The sequence below is a fragment of the Cyprinus carpio genome, chromosome A24 (assembly GCF_018340385.1).
Source record: "Cyprinus carpio isolate SPL01 chromosome A24, ASM1834038v1, whole genome shotgun sequence".
NCBI classification, from domain to species: domain Eukaryota; kingdom Metazoa; phylum Chordata; class Actinopteri; order Cypriniformes; family Cyprinidae; genus Cyprinus; species Cyprinus carpio.
Genome location: NC_056595.1, coordinates 16,618,240 through 16,636,475, shown reverse-complemented (window position 1 = coordinate 16,636,475; position 18,236 = coordinate 16,618,240). Strand labels below are relative to the sequence as shown.

Below are 18,236 nucleotides of genomic sequence, written 5' to 3'. Positions count from 1 at the left end.
TGTACCATGACGGTCGCCTAATTACAGTAAGGGGGGGGGGGGGTTGTATTGTATTGTGTTTTTTATTTAGGCAATACACAATAACTGAACTAATTTCTAAAGAATGCATCTCAGTGAATTTAAGGCTTACGTTCTCAGAACTTTGGCTAATGTTCTGGCAAAGATATGAATAAACGTTCTTCCACATAATAATACAGAGTTCGTTCAAATGTCGTGATCGCAAAGCGTCTGCACAAAATATAGCCTACATCGTTCATGGAAGGTTTTTTTTTTTTCCTAAAACGTCTAAGTTGGACATTCCTCTAACGTTTTTGAAACATTTTAAACTTACTTATTAGCCTAACGTTACATGTTTCAAAAGTAACATTCCCAGAACGCTTCCATTTTGATAAAATGGAACGTTCACTTATTTTTTCTCTATCTAGTGTTTATATAACCTAAGATTTAAAAAAAGAAAGAAAAAAAAGATGTTTTGAAGATTCAGAGACCATGTTCGTAGATTATTAGGAAGTTGCGAAAGTTTATTAGCACCTAGACTATTATTGTGAGCTGGGATGTGGTGTCATTCCTATTTTAGAGAGCATTTAACTGTCTGCATAAACATCAGAGTAGTGCAGAATGAGTCACGATGAACTAAAATGACCACACTCTTTTGTGTTCTCTATTACGTTTATCTCTCTAGGTTTTATTTTTAGGTTTTTCACATTTTTAGCCAATAACTCGCGTCAGTTGGTTTCATTTTTGGGGACGATTTTAGACTCGTGCAGAAATGAAACCACTCGATGATTTAAATATATGAGTTTTAAATATGGTTTTATGTTCAGTGATAAGACAATGACCAAACGATGTCTGACCTTTCATTGAAAGAGAGAGGAAAATAGAGATTTGGCGCCCTCTTCTGATAAAATTGTGGAGAACGTGAAAGACCCGATCTGAGGTAAAACGGTATTTCTGTAAAACTAGGAGTTGAGCCATTAGGGCTCAACCAGTGTTTATAAGTAGGCGCACAAAAGTGTCTGTTACATATTTATGATATTCCTCCTAGACTTTAGGCTTCTTTTGTCCGTGTTCTTTACAGTGTGAACCCACGCACAGGCAAAACGATTCATGTCGTGTGTTTTATTGGGGCTAGTTACTGTTTAACATCTCCACCCAACTTTCAGTTTGTTTAGTAAATCGATCTAATGAGGCTCCCCCAACACCACCAAAAGTATTATCCAATGTAAGGATTTTGACATGTCAAACACTTCATTTGCTCTCTATAAAAGCCTAAATATCATATTTATTAGCATACATTTTTGACACAGGGCGTTTGGGTTTTGGTGGATTAATGCAAATCTTGTTGAACGTGGAGAAGGTAAGACAGATAGCTTGGAGTTGCGGTCATTAAATTGTGGGTCAGTTAAAGGCGAAAGAAATCCGTTAAAACGTTTATTCCTACCTTTTGTCTGGATATGCAGTCTTAAAGAAGTCCTTGCTACAACATTTTGACGGATAAAGAAAGTATCGCTCGTGCAGGTGTGACGTCAGCATTCCTTAATTTAGGTTAGTCTCTATGTGTGTTTTATTATTATTATTATATGTGAAGGTGACTCATATAGAAAAAAGTCAGGATTTGTATATTTTCTGATATTTTATTTCGTGAAAACAAATAAGCAGTGCTTAGGCTAGGCTATATTTCGTATTTCATAGCCAATATTGCTGAAAGAATGTTTTAAAATATTTATTCTGTCACAATTATATTTACTTTGTTAATGTAATACTATAAAATGTCGCGTTTTACATTACAAATATGCTTTTATATAATTTAGGTCAGGTCGTAGTTATTTCAGGTGCCTGTGTAGAAGTGACATTAATGGACTCTTTTATGTAAAACTGAATGTACTGCCTTGATACTGTGAGTTTTTCACAGTTATGGGGTGATATTTTACTTTTAAACAATTCTAGTTTGAACTTGAATTTATTTTACTGTTGAAGTGGTATGATAGATCAACTGGTTAGTAATGTAGGGAGTATCATGCAATGTGATTTTAAGTACAGCATTCATCTTTCTGCATCGGAGCTGATATTGAGGTGTAATGTTATTGAAAATAGATGGCATGAATGGCCTCACCTACCAATACTCTTATCACGTGAGCATGTGAGCACTTCCTCATTTAAAACATTGTTTGTTGGAGTGAAGTTAAAATGTAACCTGTGTGATGTGGCCTCAGATTATCCCTGCGCTTACTGAATCTAACTTCAAATCCTTTATTCTGTTTAATATTTTTCATCCCTTTATCCTTTTTTTTGTTATGGTCACTGCTTGTACAGCAATGGTGCTATTCTGTTTGACTTTCTAGTTTATTAAATTGCACCCCAAGGCAATATTATGTACAGAAAACACAGTACTTGTAAAATCACAGATCTTTTAAAATCTTACAAACTCTTAAAGAAACCAAATAGCAAAATATTTAATTAATAGCTGCAGTAATGTGTCTTATTTTTGTTTTTATTTATTTATAATCAATATATTTTTTTTAACTCTTAAAAAGATAGTTTACCCTCATGTCATTCCAAACTCGTATGCATTTATTTGTTCTGGGGTCAAAATAACAAAAATAAAACATTTGGACCCCATTGACTTGTATGGCCAAAAAAAAAAAAAAGAAAAAAAGGGCAATTTCTTAGTGAATATTGTTTGTAATATATTACTTTATTTTTTATGTGCAACAAAAAAGCAATATACACAAAAATATCAGTATAAGTATAATTTACTAAAAATATTCACTACTAAATTACTAATAAAATTCTCTATTACTTACAAAGAAATGGCTAGTGACACTGAATTAAATGTGACATTTAGAAATAGAAAGATAATAATAATTTTGTAAAACCTTCTCTTTGTTTATTTTTTACATCTTTGAAAAATCATTTTTACAGTGTATGTTTGGAAGGAAATGAGAGTGAATAAATAAACTCTTAGAAGAATGGCTCATCAATGACACATAGATTCAGAATATTACAATCAAATATTTATTCTAATTTAAATAAACGTTAACATGCAAAACAGAATTGGTGTCAGACGAATGTAAATTATGTCTATAATAATTCGATAATTGCAACAGAATTCTGGAACTGATTTATTTTATTTTATTTTTTACATTTTTGTACATTTATTTGACCAATTAAAAACCACCACTGATTTACAATAGAACAGTTTTGGGTAAGAATGTCATTTTGCCTGAGAATAGGCCCTGTTGGTTTGGCTGCACCAGTAAAACCTTGTGTTACTTTCTGAAACGAATACTGTTATCTCTTCATCCTTCTGATAAGTATAGGATAAGGTGAGAAGATAAGTTCTGTTCAAGGAGGTGAGGAGTCTTGGCCAAAGCTCCTCCCTTGTCTTAGAAGATGACAAATCAGCATTCTAAAGAGATGGTCAACCTAAGGCTGCCCTCAGTTCTCTCTCCAAGAGACACTGTCCCGGGACGACTTTAAGTAGAGATAGTCAGGCAGGGATGAAGTTTTCACCAACTCCTGTTCCTAAATCCTTGTTAGACATGGATGTAGCCAATTACTGCGAGGGCCTGGACCCGACCTATAGCACATTGGGCTTTGAGAATGCAGAAGTGCTTTATTGTGGTGGTGAGTGCTGTGCATTTTGTCCAAAATATGTGTTTTTAAGTACTTTAAATGTTGCAGATGGGGTAGACGTTGCTGCTTGTACTAATACACAGATGATCATTCTGCTTGAAGTCTGTGTTTGCTATAGTGTTGTTACTAAAATGCTAACTGAATTAGTGATTATAACTGATGTTCTGCATGTGTTGTATTTTTATCTGTTTGTTTTATTATGTAAAGTGTCATGAGAAGCTGCCTTAAAGGCGCTATATACAAATAAAGATTATTATTATTATTATTATTGATCTGGGTGTTAATTTGGCTTATTATGACTGTCTCAGACGTGTCTGCAGGGGACGGATGCCGTGTTATGGCTGGTTTAAAAGCGGTCTGAACTGTCTGGAATGATTGGTTCCAGAAGAATCATTCACCTCAACCTAAAGGAGATAATTGTTAGCTAACTATTTTGAAAGTCTTTCCATTCGGTTTAAAATTCAACAGAGGGTTTCGGTCAAATCCTGAGAAAAGAGTTCTGAGTCTCGGCATTAGAGAGTGGGATCTCCGTGGGTTCATAGGTTGGGAAAGTAGGACAAAATGGGATACATTTAGGTGTAAATTTGTAATATTTTGTACAACTGCAAAGTTAATTCAAAGCAATAAGAATTCATTCTGAAGCATGAAATGATGTTTGTCCTGTGATGTTATTTTGTATTTTTATACATTAAATAAAGGGACAGTCACCCTGGAGCATTGTGGGAAATGTGTTACTCAAAGGTACACTATGGATAGAGCAACTCTTTTAGACTGGCCCAATTACATCACTACAATCTGATGTGATTTATCCACTTTGGTTCTCCATTAACCTAATGCTGCATGAATAAAAATTGCTGAAGAGATTTCCCAGTTATCTTTACAGTTCTTTATAGTACATCAAAACACAGAGATAGAGAAAGGCCATAAAATAACTGGAATACAAACTATTTAAAGGTAAACGCACAATCTTAGGCATGCAGATGGACAGCTAGACAAAAATTCTTTGGCTGAACTTAATTCAGTTGGATTTTCCTAAAATAATCAGTAAACTTTACCCAAATACCTTATGCAGTGGAAATAGAACAGAGTAAACCTGATAAAATTAGATCTGTCATACTGGCTAGAATTAATCTGCTGCAGTTAAATACTAACTAGTAGTAGTACTGGTAGTAGTAAAAATTAACCAAATGTGCTTTGTGTGCTTACATCTACATTAATTGATTCCAAACTATATGCAAATGAAAAAAATACATTAAACAGATTTAAATGGATTGCACACAATTAAATTATGACCAAAAACCACCACACCTCGTACTCGCTCCGAGTGGGCCTCGAACCCGGGTCTCCGGGATGGGAGGCGGACACATTAACAAGGAGGCTAAATGACTGCAGCCACTAGCGCGTCTCTCTGAGATCAGGGGAGTGAGGTTTACCTGCACAGCACCTACTCGCTGGCCTCCGTTACACTCACCCCCTTAAACCTCACTCCCATCCGGGTCACGGCACCAATGTAACCCCTCTCTCCCGGGTCCTCACCGCCACACCTCGTACTCGCTCCGAGTGGGCCTCGAACCCAAGTCTCCGGCATGGGAGGCGGACGCACTAACAAGGAAGCTAAATGACTGCAGCCACTAGCGTCAGTCGCTAGTGCGTCTCTTGAGATCAGGGGAGTGAGGTTTACCTGCACAGCACCTACTCGCTGGCCTCCGTTACATGAGTATAAGCAAAATTCATGTTTTGAGCTGATATTTACAAGCAAATGTTTGCATACATTTGATATTGTAGGAAAGTGTTTGGATGGACTGCGTTTGGCTAATTTGTATGCACATCTTGGCATTCTTTAGCTTTCTTGTGCTTAAAGGAAGAGTGCACCCACAAATTAATATTCTGTCATCATTTACTCACTTTCATATCATTCCAAAACATACATTTTCTGTATTCTGGGAAACACAAAAGAAGATATTTTGAGAAATGTCTCAAATGTTTTTTTGTCCAAGTTGTCAATGGTAACTAAAACTGTTTGGCTACCAATATTTTTCCAAATATTTGCAGAAGAAAATCATAAATGTCATACAGGTTTGGAACAACATGATGGTGAGTAAACAATGACAGAATGTTCATTTGTTTTTGGAGAACTTTTTCTTTAATTAAACCCATAATTCTGTGAATGTGTTGAAATTGAATGCCAGCTGATTTTTGTTTTCAAGTGTAAGTTCTTTATCACTTTACTCTGAAACTAAATTCTTCAAAACATGCTCTGCAGATGTACGAAAGCCGACCAGATGAAATTGCTCTCTGCAACCACACGTGCCCTTTGCGTTCGAATTATGTTTTATTCTGAAATGAAAAGGAATCACTTTGGGAATATACTGAATCAGAAGAGATTGCTTTCAAGCCACATTAACATTTATCCACGAGATGTCAATCTCCACTGAATATCTATCCATGCGATAAAACAGAAGCTAATCCTAATTAAGTCTGTCCTACAACAGCGGGAAGCTCCAATCAGTCTCAGTGCATAAAAGGCTAAAGTCCCCTGCTGCATTTCTTTTGTTGAAATGTTATGATTTTGGATGCACAAAGGAATGATTGATTTTTCATCCTGGTCTATGAACAGAAGGGTGCCGCTCTCTGTTGCATTAGAAGGTCTTTTAGGATGAGCATCCTTTGTTCACTTATGCAGAATTCTTCCTCATTCTCCTCATTAGTTGTTATCATTGAGAGACTGAGTAAAAAGGCTGAGATTTGATAGACGCATGGTGCTGTTGCTTTAAGAGACTCACTAGGCTCTTTGTTTGTTAGCCTAACTTGAATTAGCATGCTTAGCTTAGCATCTAGAAGCTTAGCAGCAGTAGATTCCCACTATTTAACATTTTGGATGTACAATGGGCGTGATTCTGTATTTTAAATGATCTAAAACCTTTTATGAATGAGCCACCCAAGTGATTCATCAAGCCCTCACTTGACTGAACTGTTGTTGCAACTCAAACCAAGGTGTTCAGGTGGCAGTAACATTATGTGCGATGATCCCAGTCTTGACTGTCCATGTTGTTTTTCACAGAAAACATGCCGACAGAGCCAAACATCAGTCAAGCAGAAAATGGCGTGAGCTCCAACTGTGCAATCTGTGGTGATAAAGCCACAGGTAAACATTATGGCGCCTCCAGCTGTGATGGATGCAAAGGCTTCTTCCGCCGGAGCATCAGAAAGAGTCACGTCTACTCCTGCAGGTACCTCACACTCATCCAGCTGAGATGTTTCCATTATAAAATGAATATTGTGGATTGAAAATCCTAAGAAAATGTGTTTAGTGCTATTTATATATTATTATAATATTTATTAATTGTTATATTTTGTTTATATACTTTTTAATTATATTTTTAAATATATTTTTAAAATATATTTTGTTTTCATTTTAGTTTAGCTTATTTATTTATTTAATAATTTACTTAATTAGTTTACTTTTTATTTCAGTTTTTGTACTTTTAGTACTTAAACTGTATTTGTGAGTTATCAGTTTCACGACTGAGAACATTTTTAATAGATTTATTGCTGAGATGTTAATATGGTCCTTATAAGGATCCATATTTATTTATTTTTACTTTTGGGCAGGTTTAATCGTCAATGTGTTGTTGATAAAGACAAAAGGAACCAGTGCCGTTTCTGCAGACTTCACAAATGCTTTCGAGCTGGAATGAAGAAAGAAGGTAAACATTTTATATGCATACTTTTCCCCCACAAATACTCCCTTTTCCCACAGTTTCAAACAGATAGCTCATGGAGTAACAAGGAAGAGGGAACTCAAGAGAGTAAAATGGATGATGCCATAAAACTTGCCCTGATTACACAAGGATGTATAGTTTATTGGATGTATAACCTTGGCTTAGACTTTTATGATGGACGATCATGTGCTCTCCACCTCACTTTCCGTGCGTACACGTTGTTCAGGACTGCAGTCAGTTAAAGTTTTACCTCTAGCTTAGGCAGGGATTTGCACGGCATTATTTTTTAATTTGTCACTATTGTTTCCTAAAAAATTGCAGAAACCAGCCTTACATGGTTTACCAGTCTAAGCTGGTTTAAGGTGGTTTACCTGGGTGACGAAGCTGGTATTCATAGACTGAAAACTGGTCTTCCAGTCAAAAGTCTAGATATGAGAAAAATCACACATCAACAATATAATTTATAGAAAGGTTACAAAAGATCCATTTTGATAAAGAAAAGTGTTTATTTAAGAAATATTCAAAAATAAAAATTGTATTCCAAAACATTTAAAAGTAATGCAAAATACAGTAACATTGCCAGTAGGAAATATTTATGGCTTGTAAATTTTCCCAATGCAGTGTTTTACGTTTAATTACGTTAAAATAGATGACAATGAATGCTTCGTTTGGCCAATGTGTGAGATTTTCTGTAAATAAACTTGAGAAACACACCCATAATCTTGGCTAAACAGTAATTACTCTTAACCGTTATTAGCTCACTAATCAGCAAAATTGTTTGTGCTTGTTTGCAGCCGTGCAAAATGAGCGGGACCGTATCAGCTCGAGGAGGAACATACAAGACTCACATGACCTGCCACCAATCACGGCCCTGGCTCATGCTGAAGCTCTCTCGCAGCAGGTAACCTGTCCTATCAAGGTTAATCGAAACGCTCTCCCTCTCTCACACACACACACACAAAAAGAAAGAGAGTATCAGCAGAAAAGGGCAGAGACACGGAAAAAAACATGCATATAGTTACGGTATCTGCAGCAGTAACATTTATTGCTTTTGAGCAATAAATCATTTCTATGATTGTCAATTAAAGCAAAGGTGTAGGGTTTTAATGCATTATGCTAGAGATAAATAGTCACCAAAAACAAAAATTAACCAACAGGGCTGATAAAATATGGAAGAGAGGTTTCATTACAGCAACTCTGATGAAGTTCTGCTCTGTAGTTATTAATGACAGTGAGAGATAAATAACAACTGAGCGCTGCTTTCTTTAAGCATCAGTCTGTGACATCAACATTTCTAATTATCTGCATGAGTACCTGCATGAATTTATTCTGAGAGAGAGGTAACAGCCTGTGTGAAAGCATTTTTAGAGGACATGGTAAATTCGGTTCTTCTCTGGTTTGTCTCCCAGCAGATCAACGCCGCCAGCCAAACGGGCCCTGCTGATGTTTCAGAGAAAAAATCAGCCACTATCAGTGACGTCTGTGAATCTATGAAGCAACAGCTGCTTGTTCTGGTAGAGTGGGCTAAATACATCCCAGCCTTCGGCGAATTGCCACTTGATGACCAGGTAATGGCTGTTGGAAAGCAACACTGGCAGTGCTAATTGGGGAGGCCCTTGGGTTAAATTGCAGGGCCGTTCACTGAAGCTCAATATTTGCTATTCTCATGGCTGACTCAGTTTAGCCTCCATTTAGCATGCTGTCTGTGTTGCTCTAAATTTCAGATTTTTCCCCTTGCATTTATTGTTATTGAACCTTCAAATGTATAAATATGAGCTGAAAGAATAAAAAAAAAATATCATTTACTCCATGTCTGTAAGATTTGAGGTCTTTAGTAATACACTAGCATACTATAAACAGTAAAAATTGATGAAATAATATTTAAGCATTGTTTTTTATGCACTAAAAATTTGCAGTCTTTTTCTTCCGGACCAAAATTAATTACTCATTTTGCATTATACTATTTTTTGATTTTGATTTTTGGACACATGCAGTCAACCAATTAGCAGGGCACCTGCTGGTAGAGACTGTAACTACACAGTGTTTCTAAAAATCAAGCTTTTCTAATTCCAATTAAAATGTTCTGAGAAAATGAAATGAAATTATTGACGGTGATAACTGGAGTAATGGCTTCTGAAAATTCAGCTTTGCATTCACATTCACATATATCATACATAAAATATATATATATATATATATAAAAAAGAAATAACATTTACAATATTACTTTTTTTTTTTTTTACTGTACTTTTTTATCAAATAAATACAGCCTTGTTGTGCATTAGAGACTTCTTTCAAAAACATAAAAAATCTTACCAGCCTAAAACTTATATTTTTTTTTTATTTCATTATAGTATAGCAGACATTCATTTCATTGTATTTTACAGAAACATGTTAAACCAGGCCTTATTTTTTTCCAGGTTAGTTTATTACGAGCTCATGCTGGGGAGCATCTTCTGCTTGGCGTGGCTAAGAGGTCAATGCCATACAAAGACCTCTTGCTTCTAGGTAACTTCTAATAGTTATTTTCAACATACATTCAACATAATTATACTGTAGATAGACAGATTTCCATTCTCCATGCAGGAAATGGCTGCATTGTCCATCGAAACTGCCCTGAGCCAGAAATAGGTCGTGTATCTGACCGAGTCTTGGATGAACTGGTTCTTCCCTTCCAGGACATCCAAATTGACGAGAATGAATATGCAGCTCTAAAGGCCATTGTGTTCTTCGACCCTGGTATAACGAATGAAACCGAACATTCATTTAACACCCAGTATCAATCATAAAACACAGCCATACATTTTACCATCTATGTTTTTTTTTACTTACAGATGCCAAAAGCTTAAGAGACCCCTCTAAGATCAAGGCGATGCGCTATCAGGTTCAAATGAGTCTGGAAGACTACATTAATGACCGGCAGTATGACTCGCGTGGGCGATTTGGGGAGCTTTTGCTGCTGCTTCCTACTCTGCAAAGCATAACCTGGCAGATGATTGAGCAGCTACAGTTTATCAAGCTATTCGGTCTTGCCAAGATAGATAACCTGCTGCAGGAGATGCTTCTTGGGGGTGAGTATGAGGTGAAGCATTCAATTTCAGTGGCTTTTGGAGCCGAAAAAAAATGCTTCATGATCATTTTTTAAACTAGGTGAAAGCAGAGAGATTATTCGGAAACTAGTCTGCTTAATCTTTCTCTTATAATACTGCATATTATACTGCAAAATGATGTAAAATGATGAGGCAAAATGATGCATTTGCTGTATTACTATACCATATTAAGACATTAATTCTGGAGCAGCTTTACTTGACTAGGGCAGACTTGTGCTTGCTAAGGCTAACTTCACTATTATCAGCTTGAATCTAATCAACAGCCAGTGGATAGAACCAAGTGATAACATATTTTTGTAGGCCAAGCTGAAAGTAAGCGTCACATAAGAAGAAAAAAAACAATGAATTTTACCACTGGCTTTTGGATTATTATAGAAAATAAGCTCTGTGACCAAAAAAGTTTATGATTCTCACACATTTTGTTAAATTTTGCTAAATTAAAATTTGCAGCCTGCAGCATTCTGTTTTCATTACATCGAGACTTTAAAGAGAGGTGTAATATTATGTGCACTTTGTGCATTATATAACTTTGGTGTCTCTATTGCCATCTGTGGTTGTAAACTGGAAGTAGCATATATGCAACAGTAGTAAGCAGATTTTCTTTTCTTTACTTTTGGACATGAAGTAAACAGGCTCAGATGAATTAGGTGAACTTAAAATTTCCCACCAAATCTGACCTAACTACTCAAAATATAGATCATTATTGTAACGTTATATTTTTTTATGTATGGAATTTTGTGTAGGGAAATGCCACATTAATCCACCTCTGCAATTTATTTATTTAATTGTTTTTGCAGGTCTGACCACAGAGCAACCTCACTTACATCACAATGGTCACCCTCAGGTTCCAGTAATGGGACAGACCATAGTCATTAGCTCCATCCCAGGACCTGCACACTCACAGCAGATGGGTAAGACATAGTCTTTTATTTATCTGTTCCTAAATATAGGCAGTGGTTTAAAAACCAGACATCGGACATTGGTGAGAAATAAAAATGAATCAGTGAAGCGGTTTAGGTTTAGTTTTAGTTAATGATAATAACCCTGATTTGAATCATTTGCTCATTATTCCAAGCTACACAAAATACATTCTATAGCTTTTTATGGGTTTGTATAGCTTTGGCTTCTGTTTCGTTTTCTTCAGCTTCCCCAGATACCCCCATTCCATCTCCCACTTCAGGACAGAACCAGGAGGCCTACCAGCCCCCCGGCAGCCCGGCTCTCCTGCTCCAGCCACAGCCCATGCCAAACAGACCCTCTCCTGAGCCTCCCCTTTGAGTCTGCTATCTGCTACAGTCACTGTATGTTTGTATATGTGTAAATTGTGTGAGTTATGCCCTTCCCCACATCCAGTGCAAAATATTTATCTGATCAAAAAGGGAACTTTTCAAACAAATTCCAAATTTATCCTAAAGTGGATCACCACTAATTGAAAAATGTATTTCATTAAAGCATCTGTCATGCTGGCAGACCTGGGTTTCTCCTTGTATCAGCCTACCGCTGGTAACTTAGTAAATGTGGACAATATTTGTTTATTAATAACAAATTATCATCAGTTACAAGGTACTTATCAACATTTTTGTATTAATAAAAAGTCAAGATATAATTTATTAACAAAATTATACTATGCAACTCTAAAGAGATTTTAATTTTAGTTTGAAAATGTGACCTTAAACACAATAAATAAATGCTCTTAGTGCCTGAGTTTATTTTTTTTAACGTACGGATTAATTTGTTACGACTTAAATTTTATCTATCTATCTATCTATCTATCTATCTATCTATCTATCTATCTATCTATCTATCTATCTATCTCTCTCTCTCTCTCTCTCTCTCTCTCAACATCTCTATATATTGCAAGATAAATGTAACTCATGCTGTGCTCAATCTGCTACTTTTAGGAAAGCATTAACAGTTTTATTCAGTAAAACAAGTTTCTTCAACAGGGGGTCTGCAGTATTTCCAGCAATTAAAGTTTGATATATTATTTTGTGAAGAATTAAAAAGAAAAAAAAAATAATAATAGAATAATAAAGAAGATTATTTTTTGCTAAAAGTTCATTACCCATCGGACATTACATTTAAATTTAAAGCTACTGAATCAAAAATACAGTAAAACGGATAATATTGTGAAATATTATTGCTTGTGCTGTAATATTAACACTTGTGCTGTTTAATTGTTGTGGAAACCATGATACATTGGATTCTTTATTTAATTTTATATTAGTTTAAATTAAAAATAATTAAGTCAAATATTTGTTACAGACCCCAAACTTTTGAATGGTAGTGTGTTTTAGTTTACAAATATATGACTTTATAAATCAAGGTTGCCCCGGCAAATGTTGGATAAAAGCATCTGCTAAATGGCTACTTAGTAAAATAAGGTTACTTCATTAATATATCAGAATGTGTTAACTTTTTAATGGCAAGAGGAGCTTCTTGATGTAGTTTATACTAAATACTGACATTGCATTTTAAAAGTTTTTCATGTAAATATCAAAATGTCACTTGCATTACAACTAGAAGGCATATCCTGGCAAATGTCAATAGACCCTGCATGCAAAGGCAACAGTACATTCATACAGGTGATTCATGTGGGAGCCATATAAATATGAAGCATAAAACGACAGATGGGACCTAATGCTTATACAGTGCATCCCTTTTTGCAACTTTTGTCAGTTTTCTAAAGCAAACCCTGAAAGTGAAAAGCCACTGCGAGCTATATATGGAATGTATGCAATTATAACAAAACGACGAAGCTGAGATGGGAAAGCAGATGATCATAACATCTCATCTGAGCTCGGTGAAACGGAGCTGCTCTCTGACATATCGTGAATCTCTGCCACCTCATCACCTCCAAATGAGAGGCAGACAGACGGAGAAAGAGCAAGAACAGTAGGCTCATTCGAAAACACATCAAATCAGGCTATTTTCGGCATCTAAACAACAGCATTTGGTGCAGGTGAAGTCCATGTTGTCAGTACCACGGCGTTCATGGGAAGCTGTAATAAGTTTTGGAGTGTGCCCTGTTTGGATGATTTTCCAGAAAGCAATCTGATATCACTAGGTGTAAGTGCACAAGGCCTGGGGGCAGATGAGTCGGATGCTTCCGTCAGTAGTAGCTGTCTATTATACTGCGGGAGAGCTTGGAGGAAGTGGAAATAGAGAGTGAGCAAGCTAAGATAAACATTGCAAACCCTCCAATCAACTCCATAATGGAGTGGCAGCTCGATGGGGTTAAACGGCAAGCTTGACGGGAGAAGGCTGAGCATCCAGTGATCTTTAATGAACAAGCGCACAAGGCTGAATGCACTTATTTGTATACAAAACATTATCTTGGTATTCAAGGCACACATCTCTTCTGAGGCATTCAGCTTTGTGTGACGGTGTGGTATTAAGGCTCGGTAAGCCTCCTCTGAGCAATGTGGAGTGGATGGAATAAGCATATCTGTTCTTCACCTTTCTGGTGAAGGAAACTCTCACACACTACACCTTGACATTCATGACAGCGAGGATACTCAGAGTGATTGTAATCCACATCGCCGACAAGCAGAATACGAGGAATTTTTCTCCCTTTTCTGGTGTAGAACCATCATTTGTTTGCATAATGACACTTCCAGACTAGAGACGGCTTCTGTTGCAGTGCTGCCCTTTAAACCCCTGCTTTGATTTGGCAAGGTCTCAGGCTCTTTTCATCTCTTATATGAGAGAAAATTTTGATTTGGGGATGTTTCATGTACATTTTTTATGTCATATTTTTTAGAATTAGTAGATTTTTAGTATTAGAAATAATATTTTAGGAAAGTGATTTCCAACAAAAACAAACAAACAAACAAACACAATTTATTAATTTATTTAATAAAAAAATCAAAGAAAATAAATGTATCTGGTGTATTGATTTATTCGAATAACACTCATAGCAGAATATTTTTTTTTTTTTTACTGTATGTTAATAAATTTAATAATAGGCCTACGTTTATACTGAATTATATAATATCATTTTAATGGAACCTAAATGATAGAGTTGTATAACTATAAAAAAGATTATGAAACGCTGTATAATGAACCAAATAATAAACAAACGGTGACTTGTTGACTTGTCAGTTGTGGGCGGGGCCTCAGAAGGCAACTTGGTCCACTAATCGCAATTAATTTTATTTTCTTAAACAAACAAATATACATTTGGTAAATGCATAACATAAAATTTAAATTGATTAAAAATTGATTAAGTATATTTTATTCTTAATAACTTGCATAGCTGGCACATGGCATTAAATTTCACGACGGAATTGGCCTGAGGCCTGCTTGATTATTAATTAATTAGGCCTAATACATTTCACATATACAAATTTATATGATAGTCGGATAAATATTGAAATAAGAATATGAAATTTACCCCAAAATGACGCATTCTCCAGCTTCATTGTGGAAAGACCGCGAAGGTGAGCTACTGTTTGTTATTGTATCATTTTTCTTTGGATCCTGTAATCCGTAATGTTTACAGTGTTTACCTCGACACTCTATTCTGGTCATATACGTTAGTAAACGTCTGAAATTATATAATGTGTTTCTATAGCAACATGAATGAATATTTCACTGAATATTTTACATTTATTCCTCTAATTAGTATATAAATGGTGATATATTTATAATTGCTGACAATAAGGAATGTTTTTTTTTTTTCAGTTTCAACTTTTTCAATTGCTTTTTTATAATTATTGCAATAGCGACTAGGAAATATTTAGTATATTTATTAAATGCTATTATTTTGCATCTACTAGTCACTATCCTAAGTATTAAATTGCTGGTTAATATAGCATTTCCCCCCTCATTGAATACTGTGGGATACTTTTTCAAATATCATACTTATTGCTAAGCTATTAGAATCGTTATAGTTTTCTACTTTGCAACTAAATAGACACTAATGTGTTTTAGTTTCAGTTGATACTAGTACTTGAATATAAAGTTGCATTGCTTAGTTGATATGTGAAGCACCATTAAATCAAATTACAAAAATTGTCCACTAGGTGTCATTAAAGGCGCATTGTAAGTGCAGCTACTGTAGTGATGGTTCTTATTGTGAGGAATTTCTAGCAAGAGTCTCCACAAATCTCACTTGATCTTTTATTTTATAACGTATGCAAACGTGGATCAGAATTGCAGCTGCCTTCAAGACTCTTAGCTTAAGTGTTCCACGCTGGGTTGTTTAATAAAGCGTTTGTTGATAGCGTGTTCATTTATTTGTGCCACCAGGGAATATTTTTGATTAACTCCGCTCTCCATTTAAAATGAATGAATGCTGGTCTATTAGCTGCGGTGGGCTTGAATTCAGGGTAGGCTGACATCGCAACCTTTTCAGGATCAAGGTTCAAGCAAAGGAAAGAGAGAGAGAGAGAGAGAAAGAGAGCAAAAAAAAAAAAAAAAAAAAAAATCACCACACGCATAGACTTGGTAATGTAAGTACAGTTTAAAATTAATGGCGTCTGTCAGGCTGGGGACCAGCTTGCCACTCAATGAGGGATTAAGGGTAAAGATTGCGCCCCATCATTTTTCAGCCACACTTTTTACCCATAATTCCTCTCCAGATCAACAGAATTTTTTCTGTGGCTCCCAGCATTGAAGGGATGCATTTGGAACTTTAATGATTTCCACCTTTTTTCATTGCCTGCATGTCTTACCTGATTAAACCGCAGTATTGCTTTGGAAAAAGAACGTGGTAAAGCCATTTAGGATGGGCTGAAATGCTGGTTTCTCTCATCAGCGTTGCACCCTCCCTTTGAGGAATTTCATAAATGTGGGTTTAGTCTGAGAATGGCCGACTGTTCCTGGCCTTCTCTGACACCTTGCGTTCTTGCATTATGCCCGTGCGGCACAGCAGAAAATGCTCATGAAATGTATTCAATTCAAATCAAATTGATGTAGCGCAGAGTAATCTTTCTCTATTAGATGTGTCACTTTTGGCAATTGTTCCCTAATATCCTTTACTGTGACTATATAAGATTAGTGCTCTCCATGCCGCCAGAGTTTTCGTGCCTTACTGAATTATTCACCGAGGCGTAACCTTCAGTTATCAGGTTAGAAAGACCTTGATTATAACAGGAAGTCAAGTGTAGAAAATCACTCTCTCCACTAAAGGAAGTGTTTCAGCCCTTTTGGAAATTTGAATAATTGTGAAATGTACTCACAAATAGTATAAGAAATTAATTTCACAGGCACAATGGCTTTCTCTATACTTGCAAAGCCTAATTTATGAGCAAAATAATTAGAGTTTATCTTTAGGTATTTTTTTATTTTATTTTATTTCATAGCAAATGGAATGTGGCCACTGTTATCTGGAATTTCCTCCTATTAATACTTAATTTAATACTCTGAACTTTAATACTCTTAAATTAAGACTCTGTTTGATGTTTGTCTCTTAAGTGACAACACTCAAATGCAGCCAAAGTTTTGTGAGTTATTTAATTTCAAATAATGTGCTTACCATCCTATTCTATCATATTTAGTTGGGGAATCGTTAATCAAAAAGAAAATGATGATGACTCCCTGCTGACTAGACTGATGTGTTGCTCTCTGCGGGGCACCGTGCCGCGGCAAACTGCTCCACAGGCGTCTTCTGGAAATAAGGGAAACGGATAGCCGATCATTCCACACACCTTGAAATTATAGCCTTCCTTGCATTCCCCCCCCCTCCCCTGAATAATCATTGTAAATGAATTTAAGTTCATTACCTTCCACCCTGCTGGAATAATGCAACTCTCATTATATCCCTGATAGACAACATTTGATGAGGACATTTCTATTAGCATTATTCCATGCAGAATAATACACCCTTTATTATTTACTTGGTGAAGGAACAAACAGAGATGTGGTCCAACTCGTTGATTATGTCCTTTATGTCCTTTTCATCTCCTTTATGGTGTCATTAACTCGTGTGGTTTAGATACTGCACTTAGTGGTTTTGTGTTGTTTGTGTTTGATTCATATATGGGTCAGTGGTATATAAGGGTCCACTATAAAGATAATAAGTAATCTAATGTGCTCTTTGTATTCATGATGATTTCCTATGGTTTTGATGTCATTTAATGTCATGTGGTATAACCTTAAAGTAAAAGTAGTATTTTGCTCTTACCACTTGAATACATGTGAGTGGACATTATATTATAATCATTATTCTCTCTCTTTCTCTTTTTTTCTCTCTCTCTCTTTCTCTCTTATTTTATTTTATCATTCTACCATTCAAAAGTTTGACAAGATTTGTGTACATTTCACAGGTAAATTTATTCATTTAATCAAATGTTGAAGTCTCTTGAAGTCACCAAGGCTGCATTTATTTGATCAAAAATACAGTAAAAATAATATTAACTGTTTTCTGTTTGAATATATTTTATAATACTGACTTTTCAGTAGTTTTCGGTGTCACATGATCCTTCAGAAATCATTCTGATATACTGATTTGGAGCTCAAGAAACATTTATTCATTTTCAAAGGAACAGCATTTATTTAAAATCTCACACTTGAACTATTCATTGCATCCTAAAATTATTAATAAAAAAAAAAAAGGAAAGAACTTTACTGGCTCAAAATGTTTGAATGCTAGTGTAGTATTTTTATTATTATTATTTTATTAAAATTTAATAATGAAATAATAACTAATTATAATTGTATTTTACTAGACTTACTGATTGTTGATACGAATTGGTCAAGAAATTTTATCTGATTTTTTTTTGTTTGACCTTGGTAACTTTAATGATAATTGTAATTCTAACAA

The 18,236-nt window shown here is 35.4% G+C and overlaps 1 protein-coding gene and 1 long non-coding RNA gene across 7 annotated transcripts in view; both read left to right on the top strand.

Moving 5' to 3' along the window:
* The first annotated feature begins 1,146 nt into the window (after nucleotides 1-1,146).
* LOC109068793 (hepatocyte nuclear factor 4-gamma-like) lies at nucleotides 1,147-12,164 on the top strand. 6 transcript variants are annotated; one of them, XM_042714379.1, is made up of 11 exons: nucleotides 1,179-1,222; nucleotides 1,308-1,357; nucleotides 6,698-6,866; nucleotides 7,249-7,343; nucleotides 8,153-8,259; nucleotides 8,768-8,926; nucleotides 9,779-9,866; nucleotides 9,945-10,097; nucleotides 10,193-10,429; nucleotides 11,266-11,379; nucleotides 11,613-12,164. In XM_042714379.1, exons 1-11 carry the CDS (start codon nucleotides 1,185-1,187, stop codon nucleotides 11,744-11,746), a joined length of 1,344 nt encoding a protein of 447 aa, XP_042570313.1. In that variant the 5' UTR covers nucleotides 1,179-1,184; the 3' UTR covers nucleotides 11,747-12,164. The 6 variants fall into 6 exon arrangements, with proteins under 6 accessions (XP_042570316.1, XP_042570313.1, XP_042570314.1 ...); XM_042714380.1 differs by lacking the exon at nucleotides 1,179-1,222 and adding an exon at nucleotides 1,461-1,545 and having other exon boundaries at nucleotides 1,243-1,357; XM_042714382.1 differs by lacking the exon at nucleotides 1,308-1,357 and having other exon boundaries at nucleotides 1,147-1,222.
* A 2,466-nt stretch (nucleotides 12,165-14,630) lies between these two features.
* Nucleotides 14,631-18,236, top strand: part of LOC122135357 — a 39,789-nt gene continuing 36,183 nt past the window's right edge. Inside the window, exon 1 of the long non-coding RNA XR_006153463.1 lies at nucleotides 14,631-14,910. This is a non-coding gene — a long non-coding RNA (uncharacterized LOC122135357). The remainder of the gene's footprint in view (nucleotides 14,911-18,236) is intronic.